This window comes from Marmota monax, unplaced genomic scaffold (genome assembly GCF_021218885.2).
Source record: "Marmota monax isolate L192 unplaced genomic scaffold, Marmota_monax_Labrador192_F-V1.1 WCK01_AAM20220418_F8-fsc00063, whole genome shotgun sequence".
Classification (NCBI taxonomy): domain Eukaryota; kingdom Metazoa; phylum Chordata; class Mammalia; order Rodentia; family Sciuridae; genus Marmota; species Marmota monax.
In genome coordinates this window covers 7,882,250-7,901,622 of record NW_026693726.1, presented here as the reverse complement: position 1 = coordinate 7,901,622, position 19,373 = coordinate 7,882,250, and the positions used below count along the sequence as shown (strand labels likewise).

The 19,373-nt window shown below is 41.3% G+C and overlaps 1 protein-coding gene across 3 annotated transcripts in view; it reads right to left on the bottom strand.

Moving 5' to 3' along the window:
• The window catches only part of Chd7 (chromodomain helicase DNA binding protein 7), a 184,004-nt gene that overhangs the window by 116,345 nt on the left and 48,286 nt on the right, over positions 1–19,373 (bottom strand). For all 3 annotated transcript variants that reach the window (XM_046460511.2, XM_046460514.2, XM_046460512.2), the window contains exon 2: positions 5,074–6,912. In XM_046460511.2, the coding sequence (XP_046316467.1) occupies positions 5,074–6,738 (1,665 nt within the window). In that variant the 5' untranslated portion in view covers positions 6,739–6,912. The remainder of the gene's footprint in view (positions 1–5,073; positions 6,913–19,373) is intronic.

Genomic DNA, 19,373 nt, shown 5'->3' with positions numbered 1-19,373 from the left:
AGATGTATGGCCATCTTTTTGTACAGATTTACCTTAGAGTTACCAATTACTCTGCCCATATCTGAAATTCTCCATTTACCAGTAATTTCAGTAAAGGATTGACTCCACTTGAGATTTAACAGGAAAAGATTTTCCCAGTCAAGATTTAAAAAAAAAAAAAATGTTCAAAAGATGTCATGGAAAGAGAGAATTGAAAAAACACCACTTCTAAATCTTTTTTAATCTCATAGGGGAAAATGATTATCCATTTCCTCAATCTTATGGTCCCTCAAACTTTTTTCCTATTTCTGTTCTACTTTATGATGACTGTATTTCAGGATCAAATTAAGGAAAGGGGCGCAAATATATCCAAAATATGCTTATTCTAAGAATACAATGTTACAGACCCTAAAAATTCCACAAAAACTTTCTGAAAGAGCAACCCACCAACAGCAACACCTGTGTAGACTGCACAGTTCAAGTTATTCGAAACTCATGAACTTGCCTATGACCTGAAGGATAATCGATCCACTTATTCATCTTTGTTTGGATAAGTTTTTCAAAAGAACCAAAAGACATTCTTTGGGCTGTGGTTGTGGCTCAGCGGTAGAGTGCTCATGTAGCATGTGTGCAGTGTGGGTTCGATCCTCAGCACTACATATGGATAAAAAAATAAAATAAAGGTATTGTGTCCAACTACAACTAAAAAAAATATTAAAAAAAAAAAAGAAAGGAAAAAAAAAAAAAAAGCTATTATTGCTTTTCTTCTGTGTTGTTCACATCCATGTCCATGGTGTATGGATAAATGCTCCATGCCTGTTACAACCCCCTCTCCACTCTGCACACTCCTGAGTGATATAGAGCGCCCAAGGGTGCCATTTCCATGCTGAAAATCTCCCAGAGCACCCCGAGGACACAGGCCAGGCCTATGTAGCTCTCTCTCTCCCAGACCTCAGTGTCACATTCCAGTATACAGGGGACTCAGGAGGCCCATGGGGCTCTCATCTTTACACTCACTGTGTGTTCCTATGGCTCAAACTCTTATCCTCCCCCGTTACTCATCCATATCCATTTCCCAACTGAGATTCTGCACATCTCAGCAAGAACATCAACTGCCCCCCAAAACCCCTCACAGACTGCGGCCTCTAAGACTGAGTGACCCAGTGCTAGTCTCAACGGTACACTTTTCATGGCGTATCCTTGCCAGCAAGATCATTCTCTTCCCCCTGTGAGGGCATACAGAGAGCCTCAACATTTGATCAATGTTCCCTGAAACCAAGGAATTAAACTCAAACAACTATGACTACATTTGACATTGAAATAAGTGACTTTTTAAAAAAACCTTTAAACAATGGTGAACACTAATGAACACTAGAGAGATGATCACACATCAATTTGGGGTCCCTGCCATGTACTTAAACCATGTTACTCTTAATCTCACTAAACCTCTATCCAGAAAGGTGTATGAAACTTTAGAAATAATCAAATCAAGGCGATCCAACCCAGGGCCTCACATGTGCTAAGAATAAACTCTACCACTAAACTACACTCCTGGAACCTGGTCTATTTTTAAATGATTAAGGAACCAATATTTTTAACTTTCTTCAGTTTAAATATCTTCAACAGTAGATAGACATTCTTACATATAACCCACATAAACACAAGTTCTTTGGAATTCACAATCATTTTTAAGAATGTGGAGGTCTGAGATAAAAAAAGAATTTTTTTACCTCATTAGAACCACTGTTCTAATGAGGTAAAAGAAACGTAAATTAGAGTTTTCCTTTTCTCTGTAAATCTTACTAAATAATCAAAAGTCAAGAGCTTTAGTTAAAGGATATGTCCATAGACCAAAATGTACAAATTTGCATGTTTTGATTCAGTGAATTGTTTAAAAAATATTTTCTTTTAACTTTTCAATATAAAGTTGAGTTTCTCTCTAAAGAAACTTAGATGTTACATGATTTAGAAAATATCAATTCAGAACGCATGAAACAAAGAGCATAACTTGTTCTTTAAAAATGTAAAATTCAAGAGTCAACAAGTCTATATAAAATAAGCTAAACTGCATGCTTATTTCAAACTAAGCTAGCTACCTTCCTTACTACCCAACATAATTTTGAACCACCACTCTGTAATATACAAAATGGGAAAAAAAAAATCTAATAGTTCTAAAGCAAAGCATAGTTAGACAGTTATATTTGGCAAAAGACAGGAAGTCATTTAAGGGGGAGAGAGATTTTCAACTATGTGATAGCATTGTGGATTACCCATATCATTATCCTTCTCACACCTTGTAACATGAACTGAAGGAGAGGAGGATTCTTGTACAAATCATACTTTCAGTTATTTTATAACTAAGGCTATATTTCATAATATTTAACTGTTTCTTAAAAATAAAATTAATTTTACATTGTACCTATGTCGGTAATGACAATTATAAAACAAGGTCTGAGTTTTTGGAGATGAGAAACTAAAACCTGGAGAACTACCATACACAGGGTATCATGGACATTATACAAGGCACTTGATATCTATCAACCCACTTGATGTCAAAGTGCTTTTAGGATAGACACTATTTTTCCTGTTTTACTGATGAAAATCTGAGGTTCAGAAAGATTAAATCACTTGCCCAAGATCGCCAAGCTACTATATGGTGAAATAGGGATTCAAATACCTTTCTCACTTTATGCTCTTCCCAAGACTTTGTGCCCCGCTAGTGTTGTTTTCAAAACTGAGTGTGTCAAACTCTTAAGCGGATACAAAGTTTAGCTCAAATAAGAAAGCAAATATGTAACTGTACTTATAAGAAAACTACCTCAAATGTCCTTGTATACATTCCTTCAAAAGTCCCAAAATGTGGGGCTGGGGTTGTGGCTGAGTGGTAGAGCATTTGTCTAGCATGTGTGAGCACTGGGTTCGATCCTCAGCACCACATAAAAATAAATAAATAAAATAAAGGTATTGCGTCCATCTACAACTAAAAATATTTAAAAAAAAAAAAAAAAAAGTTCCAAAATTTGTCAATAAAGACACCAGAAGGAGTAGCCACACTTGAGGTCTCCCAATCTCTAGCTCAAGGCATGAAGCCTCTGGCACTCAGACGCCCAATTGCCACAGTCACTAATGTCCTTTGAAATATACATAGAGGTATCTTAAAAGGAAATATGGGGGGAAAGCAACAATGCCCATCCAGGGATTTGACCACAATCAATCACAGGGCATCTCCTGCAAATTGGGCTCATCCTCCAGCTGCTGGAACAAAGACTGAGAAACCAGTACTCTAAAAAGATCCCTTCTTTATTAAGACACTTTCCAAAGAATGCAAAAAAAGAATATTACTGGACACTAAGACACAGTCATTCCTGCCCTAGAGGCCCCCACGCCCTGGCCTCACTCTGCACTACAGGCCCCACCCCTTCCCACCTCCTTTGCCAGCAAGACTGGGAGAACAGGTCCTAGAATCCTGTTCTGCAGGGGAACACCATTCAGCACTCCAGGTCAGCCGTCAGCTGTGGGCACAGAACCTTCTGACTTCACACCTCTCCTGGGACTCACGGAGGGTGCCCTGCACAGTAGATGGCTTCCCTGAAGGCCTCCACATCCTGAGGTCCCAGGAGCTTTCCAGACCACCACTCCCATAGTCCGGCCCAGGCCCAAGCTTCAGAGTCCCTGGAGTGAATTCCACCTAGATGCCTGAGTGGCTGCCTTCCTTGACCAAACCCTTTTACTTTCACATTGCTTCAACCCCTCTGCTCCCACTATCTGATCCAAACTGTCCTTGCAAGCCTGGACAAGTAGTTCACACTTCATCTGTTGCTTCCCCATCTGCCCTGCGTCTCATCACTGTCACTGACTCTCCATTTAGTCCAAATTCCTTAAAACAACACAAAAACCCAACAGTCTGGCCCTGACCTGCACTTTTCGACCTAAAGCCCAGGTTTGTTTCCCATGCCTATTCAGCAAGCTCGCCTTGCCATTGCCTGGTTTAGGAAAACCACCCAAAATGTCTTCCCATGACCGCTTTCTCAAAGTAAATGCTAGCCAAATTCCAAGCACCCTCATCCACAGGCATTTCCTGTCTGGACACTTGTCACATAAACGTGCTTGGTCTTTTACTGTTTCATATTTTCACATACAGGTTTTGTTTCCCCCCAAATTATTTTAAGATCAGGAAGAACAAGCACTATTCCTTACAGTTCTAAAACCAACTACTGTGTCCAAAAAAACCAGTTGCATCTCTAGATAATCAATACATATTTTTGAATAGCACTCAGAATAACCTGTACACATAGATATTGTTTTTACATAAATCAAGGACACAAACACCAAACATTATAATGGAAAGATGTCTCTGTTAACAATAGAGCTTAAAATTTAAATGTGCTCTCTCATGAATGCTGAAGGATAACAAAATTCTCAGCTACAAAAAAAAGAAAACTCCTACATTGGTGTTGGGTACCCAAATCTCTTTAAGACCAAATTCTGTGGATTATGGTTTACTGCGGTTTCCTACAGTTTGAAATTTAAATTCATATTAACATTCAACAGTTGGTAAAATAAGTATTACAGAAGTACATATTTTGCAGCTTCCCAAGAAAAATATCATATAAAAGGAGAGAAGAGGGAGACTATTTTGCTGGATACCGAGTTTCTATTTTGCTGGAAACCAAGTTTCAGCGTATTTTTTAAAAGGAGAGGAAGAGAAAACAAGAAAGAATGGAGAAAGAAGGAAGACAAAAACATTTGTCTTAGAGTTGTCTTGGGTGCACTGTCCAGCTCCCTGCTAGCAAGGACTCAGCTCCTTACAGGCAGGGACTCGTCTGTTACCTACACATCTGCATCCTGACACAATTCCTGAGATGGGGGTGTTCTGAGGATTCTTGAATAGATGAATAGGTACATAAGCCAAAAAAGTGAGTAAACAAAGAGAGCAACGGGGGAAAAAAAGAGAGATTCTGAGGCAACTTACAAGATAAAAAGTAAGGAGCTCATAATGAAAAACCTTTCATGAAGTTTAAAGGAAATTCTATTAGACAAGTTAACCGTGCTGAATTTTACGTTGCAGTGCAGGAGGCCTCTGCGTTCCCTTACCTGATGCACAGGCACTTTCTGCGGGGTGTTCTGGGGTGATGGGTGGAGCTGTGCCCAAGGCTGGTGATGAGGGTGTGGGGGTGAAGACTGGTGGTGCAAGCCCGGGTGGGGCTGCAGAGGAGGACAGGTTGGCAACTGCTGAAAAGACGGCTGCTGACCAGGGTGTTGTTGGCCAGGTATCAGTCGTTCCTGGATTGCTTGTGGATCTGCAAGGCCAACACCAGGACAACCATTTGGTCTCATGTGCCCGGTCAACTCCCTCGGTGCCGAGGACATGCCCATAAACGGACGAGACTGCTGCATGTTTCTGGGGCCCATATTCCTCTGTCCAATTCCCATGGCACCAGGGGGCTGGTGAGACGGTTGAGGGTGGGGCATATTTGGATAACTGCCAACTTCCATTGGTATCCCAGCACTTCCAGGCCTGACTTGCGGAGGAGGAGTGCCTGCTGGGTTACTCATTGCTTTCATGGGTGACATGGGAGGTGGAGAGGCATAAGTTCCCTGAGGCTGTGAAGGATGCATAGTTTGTGTGTTCATTTGGTTAAGTGAGCCACTGGGGTGGATGGGCTGCTGGTGCATTAGTCCTTGACCACTGTTTGATGGGAATCCTACAGCATTGGGGTATCTTGGTACGGACTGATTCATTGGAGTATTATTTGTAAGGCCTAAATTTTGATTCATCCCTGTATTGTTAACTAATCCCTGATTTAGGTTACTGTAAGGATATCGAGAATACTGCCCTGAGTTGTTTATAGTAGGAGAGGGGACTGTCTGGCTCCGAGAACTAAAGTTAAGGGTTTGTGGTCTAACAGCCCCTTGTTGAGGAGGATTCGGGGAGAATCTGGGACTGTGGGCAACGGATTCTCCATGGAGAGCAGTAGGGGGGTGGTGATGGAACTGCTGCACCGAGTGACGCAAGGAAGGTGCCATGCTGGGACTCTGTTGGGGCACGTGGGACAAGTGGCCAGGTCCTGAGGTGGCAATGAAAGGATTTCCCTGATTGAGGCCCTCTTGACCTTGGGAAAACTGGCTCATCCTCTGCTGTGGCTGACCATGCTGCTGCATGGAAAAATCCCCACGTGCCATATAGCTGCCCATCTGCTGCATGTGCTGAGGGTGGCCTTGCGCTGGTGGCCCCGATGGAGCCGGCTGCGGTGGCTGTGGCTGTGGCTGCTGCTGCTGGTAGGGGGCTCGTATCTGGTCTGGTACCTGAACAGCCCGGGGCCCCCACATAGAGCCACTGTCCACAAAAGATTGCCCGTGCCTTTCGTTCTGCATGCCAGGGTAGACTCCCATTTGACCCCCGCCACTGCCCCCATGGGGCACCTGGGGAACGGGAGGGGCGTGATACTGCGAGTGCGGAGAGGCCAGTCCGTTCCCAGGGGCATTGCTCATCATTCTGTTAGGCTGATCCATCAGATGCATCTTCTGTTGTTCGTACTGATTATAGTGATCGAAATGGGTCAACTTTGTTTGATTTTGATTAGTGGAGGGATGATGAAGGGATGGCTGCAAAGAGGCAAAGCCTTGGTCTATCGGCATTTGCTGACCCATGGGATTTACTGGATTTTCAGGGTATCCACATTCTCCAAGGCCTTCAAGGCCTTCGCTGAAGATATTCCCATCCTCGCCAAAAAGACTCATCATTCCTGGATCCGCCATCTTCTTCCAACACACGGCTCCTCCAAACTACAGCTCAGGAGCTTGTCTGTGCTTCACTTCACTGAGGTGTTTGTCCTCAAAGCCTATAATCCTTAACTAATCTTCTTCATGTCATTCCATATTTCTTTAATTCTCTTGGACCCTGCAGTGTCAGGCAAAGTCTGGATATAGGTCCTAGAAGGGAGTGGGAGATGGGGAGGAGGAAGGAAGAAAACAAAGAATTAGGAACAAATAATAAAAACTGACAGTATTTTACACATTTGAATTTGGTTTCCATCAACAATACTAATCTAGCCCCCTCGCTGAGCTGTATTTTATAAATCTAGTTCACTTTAAGAGAAACTCATTAGCTTCTACCAGAAGCATTATTATGATCGGTTACTTAGAAAGCAAGCAAAACACTAACCTTAACCTTAAATTAATCCATTCACTACACTTCCTAGCATTCCATTCTTGGATGGAACAGAACAAAAGAACACAACATGAAGCAGCAGCAGCTGCCACAGCAGGCAAGCAGATGTATGAATATAGCCAAGCAGCCCATCTGCTGAACTAAAGCCCTGGAAATGCTCTGGTTACCAACAGCCCGCCCTTAACCTTATTCCCCTGAGCGGTGTAATCAGATGAGCGGCAGCAGCACCGAGGGCTGTGAAAAGCCCAACTTAGTTAAATTGACTAGCGGATTATACAAATACCAAAATCAGTCATTTTGCACAAATTAGATATTTACAGCCTATATAAAACTATATAACAGCAGCAGAAGCATTGAACAAGAAAGTGCCCATAACGACGTTGAAAAGCAAGCTTGAGAACAGTATTAATAAATTCATAATTTCATTATGTTTAATGGCAGGAATACACAAGATTCAGAAAGAGACTACAAGAAAAGCTTTCATTCTCCAAGAGGACCAATTTCACTCATGGCTCTGGGCCCACCATGTTCCCAATCTGTGCTGATGGCAGAAGGATCCAATCACCAGGCTCATTTTTCACCCACAGGCACACGACGCTCTGGTAATGGACCAGGACCCCATGTGCCCACTCAAGGAAACTCTTAACTGGATGGACACTTTGTAGAGGATGATTACTCTTGTTAGTAGAAACAAAGACCCTCTCTCCAAACTAGTCAATACTGAAACTTATTTTAATAGAACAAGGTTCAAAATATCCATGAGAACCTCACCACTCCCTTAAGCCCTTTGCGGACAAGGCAGGCTTGCAGGAAAGTGGGCAGGCACATCCGTCAGCATCCTATGTGCTTCCAACACACAGTGCACACTACCAAATGCTCTACATTTTATCCAAACTCTTCACAGATTTACTGTCAGATTAAAATAACCAATTTAAAGAATGCTTCAACAATCAAAACAGGAAAATGTTTTTGTTGAGGGTTAATAGAACTAAACCTAAGAACTAATTCATATAAGAAAAATGCCTAAAATCTTAGACATCTTTGGAATTTAACTCATTTTTTTCTCTTTTAAGCACATTAAGCATTGTGTGATATTGGTCCACTTAGGGGGAAAACAGTACGTTGTTGAAGAATTTCCAAAGTGATGCTATAAACAGGCTCGGTCATAACCTCCACTGACAGGCTTCCACAGGAGTAGGGCAATGAACAATGGCGGACCAACTCCACTGCAGACTTACCAGTGAGACAGATAAAAATTCCACCTCTGCCCATCTTATTCTAACATATTCCTAACAAGGGGAGAATTCTGCTTACAGACAATGTAAACAACATTTCTGCTCACTGTCAGGACTACAGACAGAACACCTGAGTAGGTCTCCAGGTCTGCAGTTTTCAGGTGACAGCTGTCAACTAAAGTCAAAGGTCTCCTCACTCCACCGCTAACTGCCATGAATTTTCTGATCTACTTTCTCCAAATACAGAGGTCAAATGGGCGAGAATCAGGTGTGCATGAAAGCAGTGTTGCTGGAAACAGGCCGCTTTCCTGGGCAGCTACTCAAGTTCCAAAAATCAAGAGCAGTAAAAATACCCCATGCCAAATGCAACGAATGTTTACAAACTGAATTTACTCCTAAAAGGCTTAAGTAGTCAGCCTTCATTTATTCAAGGTTCATTCTAACTTTTATGAAAATAAACCCTGGAATAGACTTGATAATAGCTTAACACAGCCACAGAGACGAACCACATATCAAAACAACCTTTTGTGTTCGCTTAGGGAAAGTAACATCTACTTTTAAATGTCCTGGAAAGCCTTGTTCCATGGGAAAAACAAGGGATCCATCAAGTGTCACAGGAGGAAATGCCAGTGACTGGATGGAGCCACCAACTCCAGTAGGGGGATAGAGGGAGTTAGATGGCCTGGCTCGATGGTGCTAAGCTCTTGTAGGCCCAATGAGCAGGTAGCAGAGGCTGAATCAGCTCAGAGAAGCCATGGTAGAATTGCTGCTTACTTTTTATCAAGTTAAGGCTCAATAGAACGTGGTAAAGAAGTTGCCTACAGACTTGGGGAGGATCAAGACAGAGTCTGAGAGTAACTGGACCTCACTTAGCTTTACTCCTCTCATTAAGAGACCATCTCTGTGAAGACATGAAATAGGCCAGCATCACATGGTATCAAGTAAGCATGTCGCCCACAACTGCAACCACTCTCAGGTGAGACCCCGCAGAGAAGTTCAAAACCTGTGGTTTTACGACTGTGTTGTCACAGGGATCACCCTTGGGACACCACCAGCGTCTTTCTGCCTCTTTTCTGACCTCCAGACCCAGCTGGCGGCTAAACCAGGAAATCCATCTGGTAGCTGCAGTTCATATTTCTGATTTGAGCTAATCTAATTAAATTATTTTGCTCCTCTTTTTATTTGATTTCATTTGAATGACCACTTCCCCAAGTCACAGCTGCAATGTATAATTCTGTGTTTCTATAAAAGATACTTAAAACTCCTTTTTGAAGGCTCCTCCCTTCTCTGCATTCTGTGTTTTCTAGGCCTAAATTAGCACTGTTCAACTGACCAAAAATAACAGCTATTATCTGTAATTTTTTATTTTCTAGTAGCCACCTTTTAAAAGTTGCCCCCCAAAAGGAGCAGAATAAATTTAATGGTTTTCACTTAATTCCACGCATGTGAAATGTGACGCATGAACTATAGGATAGGTAACTGGGGCACAGGTTTGGGGCTGAGGAAGAGGCACAAAGAGAAAACGTGGCTAAGAGCATCACTGATGCTGCGGAGGTCCATGGTGACACCAATCCCAGGCACTTCAGAGCTGGCAAACACTTGGAGACCTTCTGATCCAAACCCCTCTTCACGTAACAGACCACACAAAGCACTTTTACAGACTGAGAAGACCAAACATCTTGTACAAAATACCTTAGTGACCAACAACTCCCCAGAACAAAAGCAGTAAATGGATGAAATGAAAGCTTACTAGTAGAATAAAATAGCAAAGGCCTACCCTGGATCCCCTTTATACAGAGATGAACTAAAACAACTTGCTGCCATCACTGAACACAAGAGCTTCCTTTCAAAGAAATGTAACTTTTATGAAAATAAAATATGGCAAGTACACTCCACTGATATGATGACTACACATATTAGAACTGAGTTGAGGCTACTGGTAAGTATGTATTAGTGGGAATAAGCAGGATTACAAACAGGGAGAGCCAAATCAACAAACGGCACACAAGAGACCAAATAAAAGATTTGTTATAAAAAAAAAAATTCTATATAAATTTGTTATTAGCGTGTAAGTTGAATTCTATTATTATTATTAAACTGCTTATATGTTTGATATGTAAACTTAGATATAAATATATATTTGATAAAGTGAATTTTTGACCTAAACAAAATGTAAACAATTCCTAACTACTCTGCGATTCTCACGGTCCAAAGGTATCTGTACAGCTGAGTTTTAATTTAGTACCACGGTGAAACAGAACTTTTACATCACAGCTGTGAACTGGAAACCTAGTAAGGAAACAGGTGAAAACAAAACACCTTTCACTACAAAATATTTCATACAGCTCGACCACTTTTCATCTAATTGTGTATGCAAAAAATCAACCCAAGGAAACTTTTTCAAAAAAATCCAATACATTTGGCAAGTGTGGTGTCATAAGATGTCTGCCTATTAAATGCTGAAGATTATTTTGCTAGTGCATAGTTTGATTTTCAATTGTTCCCTTTATATCTCTCCCCTCCAACCCCAGAGCCTAAGGTATAGAACATAAGTGTGGCAGTGATTCTGGGGGAATGGGGGTACAGCATGTACCAGAATTTTCAAGGGAGTGTCTAGCTGCTGGCAAAACAACACATGACCACCGTCACCACAACCCGTGAGGACGCTTCTCTACCATCAAGGTGACAAATCACATTAAGAGAGGGAAAGGACCTACATGCTGATTTAGTGGACACAGGGAAGATAAAGGGCTCAGACACTGCTGAGCTTCCGTTCCAACTGAAAGCTCTTCCTGGAAGATCAAGACGTCTGTGGACAGCCTCACCTCCAACCAGGCTCTGAAAGTCACTTAGGAAAAAGCAAAGTCCAGCAGGAAGAATGCAACTGTCCAGCTGACAAGCACCCAGTTAAACAATCAGGAAGTTTCTCCCAAGCTACCAACACGAGAACATCAATTCCTCACAAGTCCATTCCCCATCGGCCTCCTGGACCACACAATGCCCTTCCTGAACCCTCTAACCAAGACCACATTTTCCTCCTCAGAAATATGCTTGGGCACTGCCCATAAACTATAATCATGCTGTCTCTGCCAGCAGCTACAAGCCACATGTTGTCATTTAATTTAATTTAAACTGAATAAAGTTTAAAATTCAGTTTCTTAGTCTCACAAGCCACATTTCAAGTGCTCAACAGTCACATGTGGTTGACGCCTATTTGTTAGCACATATATGGAACATTTCCATCATTGCAGAAAATCCTGTGAAAAACACGATACTTCCTAGAAGTCATATTTTTAGACAAAGACCATATCAAAGAGTAGCAATCCTCTTTTACAAAAAACTATTTTCTCCTGTTCAGATCAGTATTCTTTTAAACGTCCCTACCCATCACCTGTGATGAAATGTGTGTTTTTTTTTCCCCCGTGGGTCGTATTTTGTGTCAAGTACACTTCTTAGCCGATAAAAACTCCTCTTTCTCTACCTCTCAACATATATTTCTATTTCTTAATAAATAATTTTCACTATGGTAGGAATAATTCTTAACTGTACAAAATAAATAGGATTTAGAAGGATGTAAAGTCCTTCAGAAGGTCTCTGTTAGTCCAAGCACCATATTAAAAATAAAACTGGTGCTGGGATGCAGCCCAGTGGGAAAGTGTTTGCTTAGCAATCATGAGGCACCACAAAAACAATAATTTTATTAAAAACCATTAAAAGTAATAATGATTGCATTGGTGGTTTTCATTTATACCGCTGGGGAACCTCTGATTTTGCTAATTTTGTTGAAAAGAAACATTATTTTTGTTGTTGTGGTGGTGGTGGTGGTAGAAATAGTGCTGGGGACTGAACAAACACTATTTCTAGAAGGAAAAAATACGCCCTGAACTGCTGTTGTATAGAGTGCTGTGCATTGTGTCAGCAGTCCACGGCACACGGCAGTTCACAGTATCTCCATCCACCTTTCGACTTAGCCAAACAATGGGAAATAGTCCTAGATCCCTCCTGTCATCGGTCACTTACAAAGTATTTAATGAGGGCCTCCTTTGGGTAAAACATTAAACATGCTGGGCGTCCAACACTGAACAGAATGGCCATGGCCGATGCTCATGCAGCTTGCTCTTCTAGCAAACGCCCTTCAGACACTCTGCATTTTCAACCTGTTGCCCAACCTGCTGATTCTTTCTCCTAAACACCTCACGAGTCTACCTTACCCTCCCCTCTCACACTACCTGTGGTGGAGTCAGGCCTTCATTGCTTAGTGAAGGACAAAACAATGTAACTCCAACTGGTTCTCCCAAGTCCAGGCTCAACACTCGTGGTGCTGACTGAACGATCCTCCAAAACACAGACTGTACCAGGCCTCGCCCGGAATAAAACCCTTAAAGGACACCCCATAACTTTCAGAATCCAGCCCAAATGCTTCAGCATGGCTGCACTTTGTCATCCAGGTCCCAATGGACACTTTCACTCTCAGATTTCTCAAACTCCCTTCCGTCTGTCTCCCAAAACATTCAGAAATGCCCCCATGGGTTGCAGCCAACCTTGGAAGTGCACCACCTGTCCCTCTGCTTTCTCGGGCCTTCCTTGCCTCCACACTGCAGTCAGTCTCTGGTCTCCTTACCCACCCCCTCCCCCACTGTGCACTTGGCCTATTTTCATCTCAGATCCCTCCCATCCACCTGTCTGGGGTGCCTCCTGTCTTCACCCTCTCTCCTCAGGGTGGTTCTGAAGCCCTCCCTGGTATTACTGTCACACTACCAGGGGCAACAGCCACAAAGGCACCAGGCACACTGCCACATTCGCTTGTCTCCCTGCCTCTCTCCCAGGAGAACAGAGCCTTGCCATTTGCGGTCGAGTCCTGAAAGCACCACTGGCATCCCTGGGAGCTGTGAGAGTTGGAGAATCTCAGACCACCTGCCCCAGGATCTGCCATTTCTTAACGCCATTGCAGGGTGACATCTGTGGATGTGAACGTCTGGGAAATCTGCTCTCAGACTCAGAGCTCCTCCACCATCACAGTGGACTGATCACTCAAGAATGAATAATCAACAACAATGGACACCTCTCCCCACGAGTTACAAAGCAAGCAATACAAAGTATAACATGTAAAGAAAGAAAGGTAGTTTTGACATTTGTGCCTCACAAAGAAACAATAATAACTTCATCCAAAGAATTACCAATAGCCCTCAGACACAAATTTTAATCTCATGGTTTACAAAGAGTGGATACCTAAAGGCAGTTTACTTTTAAGATATGCCCATCTGTTTGTCAATCATTTCTGCAAGACAAAAAAAAAAAAAATGCAGTTAACATTAATATCTAATACTGTTACATAACATACTATTTCACAGGTTTCTTGCAGAAATCTTTCAGTTATTTCTAAATAACTTTCAGGAGTCTGGATAGTCTAAACTGCCTTTCAGATAAAGATTTTTTTCCTCTACATATAGTGCTGGGGTTAACGTTTCCTTTCAAAGCAACTTAGGAAACAGCACTAGACTAACAATTTATATTGAAATGCCCACAGCCCTAACTTCTTTTTTAAATGGTCAAAAATGCATATTGCCATACCCAACTTGTGCCACTAAAGCACAAGAATCATAGAAATTATGTACTACAGAAAAGGGCCTTTACACCTTGCAATTCAAAGACTAAACCCACTGAGAAGGCAGCCAGCCCAGTGACAGCTGACCTGCTGCCCACAGAGACCCTAGAAAATACATCCAGCATGGTCTTCATATTCCACACACAACTTAATATGACCACACAGTAGACCGGCACACACTGAAGTAACACCAGAAGCCCTCAATACTTTATGGCAGAAGAGAAATAAGGACAAATACATATCTATACACATACACACATGTGCATACACACACACACACACACACACACACCTCCCATGTCTAAGTATTATCCATCCCATAACTTTTTAATGCTATCCTAAGTAATTTTAACTTTAATAGAGATGATAGGGGAAAGCAAATGAAGAGACAGGTCCAAAAATCAGTAAATGAAAATTTTGGAGTAATTTACTTGGGACCAGGAAAAATTCAAAAATTTCAAAGGTATATTTCACCTACCAAAGATGTTTATAATATAAGTTAATGGAAGAGTAATGTAAGCTTTACAAAATTTGCAGATTGCTACTATGTATCTTGCTTAATATTGTAAAATATCCTAGAATATTTTAAACAAACAAAGTTTGGCTGGAATGTAAAGACCAATAACACCACATGCCTGTTAGCCTAATTTTTAAAAATTGGGATTAGAAAATGTTTTCCTACTCAGTTTAGATGTCCAGCTACTGACTTGACACACACACACCTGAGTGACGTCAAGCCTAACAAGTGAGAGAGGAATGGAAGGACGAGAAGGCAGGAGCTGCCCCATGCTCACCCTCTGCCCAGGGGTCCAGGCCTGTGAAGCCTAGAAAGCTGACATAAACCACTGGAGGACACCAAGGAGGGGCTGAGAAACAGCCAGCAGCTCTTGCAGGAACCAGGCTTTGTGTGCTTTTTGTACTTTCCGCAATTGTCACTAACTACCTGATTTGGCAATTTCCTAGATTCTTTTACACTGAAAAAGGTTCTAGAAAGCTGAAAAGGGATCTTTTTCATACACCAGGGAGAGCTGAGTCCACTTTTAAATGTACTCAACTCTGCCTGATTTGTAAGGCAAGAATAGAGAGGGTGCTGTTAAACAGCCATTTCCAAAACACACTACCAACATTCCTCTCCTTGTAGGAAAAAAGAAAAAATACTGCAGCAACATTTTGAAGAATCTGTTAATTCTCTGCAAGAGTGAACTCTATGTAACAGGAAGGGATTTATATCCATTCAGAATAAACTTGGGCACAGTGACAGGCAAGTGTCACAGGACTCCAAGGGCAGGGGCCAAAGGGCAAGATGGAGGCCCCATAGGACTAATGCCAGGTAGGCTCCATACTTAGTACAAAGGAGAAACACAGGGTCACTGTGAAAAGTCAAGACTGCCATCAGAGAAGGAAGCAATGTAACAGGGAAACCAAACTGTAAAGAAATGCTGACGAGATCTGTGGAAGAATATTAGAGAAAATATTTTAGAAAATTCACAAAATCTCAGAAAGTAAATGTATTCAGTGATGACAATATTAAATTCCTGTTTCAAATTATACCTGACAAAAGCAATAGAACTGAGGCTAGTGTATATAGTAAACAGTTTCACACCCACGATTCATGTCATTGACATTTCACATAATTAGAAAACATTTTTTACATATCCACATTTACCATAAATGCAATAGTTTCTACAATGCCACCATAATAAAAATTCTCAATCTCATGCAGCTGAACACACACCTGACACGAAACACACCTGATAACATCTTTTGGCCATCTTTTGGCCAAATTGAATGTTTTCATTCACAGTAGCAGATGGTAAACATAAAAGATTTACCCAGAAACTCTGTATCTAACTTTACATTTTCCTTTGTGTGTGTGTGTGTGTGGTGCTGGGGTTTGAACCCAGGGCCTTGTACATGCAAGACAAGCAGTCTACCAACTGAGCTATATCCCCACCCCATTTTCCTACATCTACAGCAAAGCTCAACCTTAAACAGGCTGCTCTCCTCATTCCACAGCAAACTTCCAGGTTTCTTTTCCCCAAAAAGCAGGGTACTACAGGGAAAACTCACTTTGTGAAACATCTTTTTTAATATTCTAAGTATATTAATTCATAAACGAAATCTCATTTTTAAAAAAAACTTATATACATTCTGTAACAAAGTCTCTTAATATTTTCTGCACAACCATGCTGTTCTGAAAGCTGACTGTAATGCCAGGATTCTGCCTCCCATATTTTCCCTAAAAAATCATTTGACTAGCCAATTTTAACAGTTCATACAGAATTTTGAACAAGAGTCTTGATATTAGGATGTTGTTCTGACTTGCAGGTTAATATTATATTTGGTTTTAAAAGAATCCCTACCTAAATCACAAATTTCTACATTGTGTCCATTTTGATCATAGATTAATTTTTAAGTATACCTCAAGCTGGCAAGTAAGAGAGACTACAATATAAGAAAAGGTAAGTAAAGTGAGGAGATGAGCTACTACCAGTCGTGACATTTGTTTCACATAATGAGGATGATTAAAATAATTTAAGGCTACCTAGGAAGCTTTATAATTGAATTTTGTACTTGGTTTAATCAAAGATTACAGAGAGAACCAGATACCACGTAGGCACTAAAACATGGAGCTTACTGAGGCCTCAGACCACTGCACCCACCATTTTTATGACTTTAACAAATAGAACTACTATTTATCATTTGCTAATAAAATTATGATCCAGATTAAAAACTAAATAAGTTTACGGGTCATAGTATTTACATCATATTATACCTACCTATTTTCAAGTTTTCTCCCCCTTATCTATTGCTTCCCTAAACACACCACATCCTCTACTTAATGCCCATTTCTCAGGGATAGCTTGAAAATAGTCACTATTTTTCCTGGAAAACATAAATAAGAGTTTCCCACTCTCTACTGAGAGACCAGTGTCTATGACTAACATATCTAAATTTTCTAAAAGTCTTAAAGATTCTATGTGTAAATTCAATTGTTCCAGAAAACAAAATATTACCTACTATGATTCTTATACCTAGAAGGGGCAAAAACCATTCTGACATACTACATATCTCAATTTCCTACTTTAAATACATACTCACAGGCAGCCCAAGCTGCGTGGGCACCTGTCTGGAGCTGCATGACTTTGGCTGCCAAGGTCCCAAGGCGCTAGACCTCTGCCACCCTGCAGCAGTAAGACTGCTTACAGTAAAAGTTCCTAAGTACTACATTGAGATTGCTTGAATCATCATGTCTGAATAACTTTTATTGGCTGCATACAAACTGGGTAGTAAGTAGATTCTGACCTATCTGAATCATGTTCTTTTTTACAGAATGAATATAAAATTTTCTATTACTTATGGAGACTCCTTTCCATTTTCCTGTTTTACTTTGAATAAGCAATGTACTTTTGAAAAGTTAACCTGTGAATATGGACTATATTTTGATATTTTTCATTGCAAACTATTTCAATGCCCTTGTTGTACTTCTACAAACATGCCCAGTGTACCCAGAAACATGGGCACACCGAGAAGACCTTATGTGCATCACTTTATACTCCCAATGCCAGAACCATGTGCCATTTTGGCACATCTCAATGTTAGATTTCAGCCACAAAAACATGGAAGAGACAGTAGCTGCTCTGGCTCAAGACTTATTCACACAAGAGAGAAGGGGGACTTGGATTGGGACTCAGAACTGAAACATCTTCCATCTCTAAGTTAATACTGTGCAAAAGTATTAACTTAAAAGAACAGCACACCCTCTCACCTTTCTCGCTTTGGGGCCCATTGCCTATGCAATGACTTGCTCTAGCCTTCAGAGAAGCCTTCCAGGACAACATGGCCTGGAGTGTTTCCCACCAACAGGGCCAAAGAGCCCAGAAATCTGTTGTCCCTGCTTTACCTGTACCTACACTCTGATGCACCCAAGAAACTAATGCTTAAATGCTATTTATTGCTTATAACATTTGAACACATTTTCTCCAAAAAGTCTAAAGTTCTCTACAACTACTTTCTCACCTATTTTAAGTTCCACCAATCTTTGTTAATAATCCATCAAATATCATAAACTATATTATTATTATTTTCAGTTTACAGTTTAAACATTTCAGATACAATCCCACATAAAACAAGGAACCATATAAATATGCTAAAAATAACTGGTTCTTGATCAATGAAAATAATTCTTTTAGCAAAAAAATTATGCACTTTAATATCTTTATATTTTCCTGTAAATATACTGTGAGATCTTGAATTTGAAAGGCGTGTGTGTGTGTGTGTGTGTGTATTTGAGAGAGAAAGAGAGAGAGAGAGAGAGAGACAGATTTTCTGAACCCTGCAATATAAATTATTTTGTTGTTCTTGGGATAAGGAAAGTAAGGTTTGGTCAAAGAAAGAGTAGAATGCCAACAAGCATAGAGGCGTCCCTCAACTGTCCCTGTGCTGGCCAGTACAATAGCCATTATCCCCTTGTGGTTGGTTAAATTCAAATCAACTAAAATTAAATTTTAAAACTTCAGTTCCTTTGTCACACTAGCTACAGTCAAGTAATTAACAGTCACATGTGGCTAGTACCACCAAACTGGGCAAAGCAAACACAGAACATTTTCATCAGGACAGAAAATTCATAGAAACGGAGTTCAGCTTAGAGCTCATGCTGAGCATCTGTGAGGCCCAGGGTTTAATGCCCAGCACCAAAAAAGATGATGATGATGATTCACAGACAGTGCTGGTCTAGAAGACTCTACCTAAGCTAAGCCCAAAGAGCAAGTAGGAGACTGCCAGGTAGAGGAGCTGAGCAGATGGATAAAAGCCCTTCCCTGAGGGTGACAGAAATAAAACATACTCAGATGTCTGCAAATGACTCAGTGTGGCTTCAACAGATGCCAGACCATGAAGGCCCTATAATTCATCCTGAATTCATGGAGAAGTCATTCCCAATAATTTAAGGTAGGCTTTTAGAATGCACGTTTCAGAAGGAACTGCCATTACCAAAATGTGGAGCACAGACTGAGGGAGGTCTGAGTGGTGCAAGGCTGGGGCCAGGAAGACCGTTAGAGGGCTCTCCCAGGGAGCCAGGCCAAGAGAAGATGGCACCACAGGGGAGATGGACATGCTTGAGAGAGAACCACCAACCCTCTGGCCTGGTTTCTGAATGAAGGGGACCTAGGATGATAACCGGGGACCCTGATGTGGGTAACTGAGCAGCTGGTAACACCAGCCACTGAAATGTGAAGAAAACAGAAGACACAGGATTCACCTGGGATAGGAAAGAGGTGTAGAGAAAATCCACATAAGGCTCTCCCACAGGCACCACAATATAAAGTGAAGAGCTCAAGAGAGAAAACTGAGCTGAAAATACAGCTGCTTCTTTCTGCTCCAT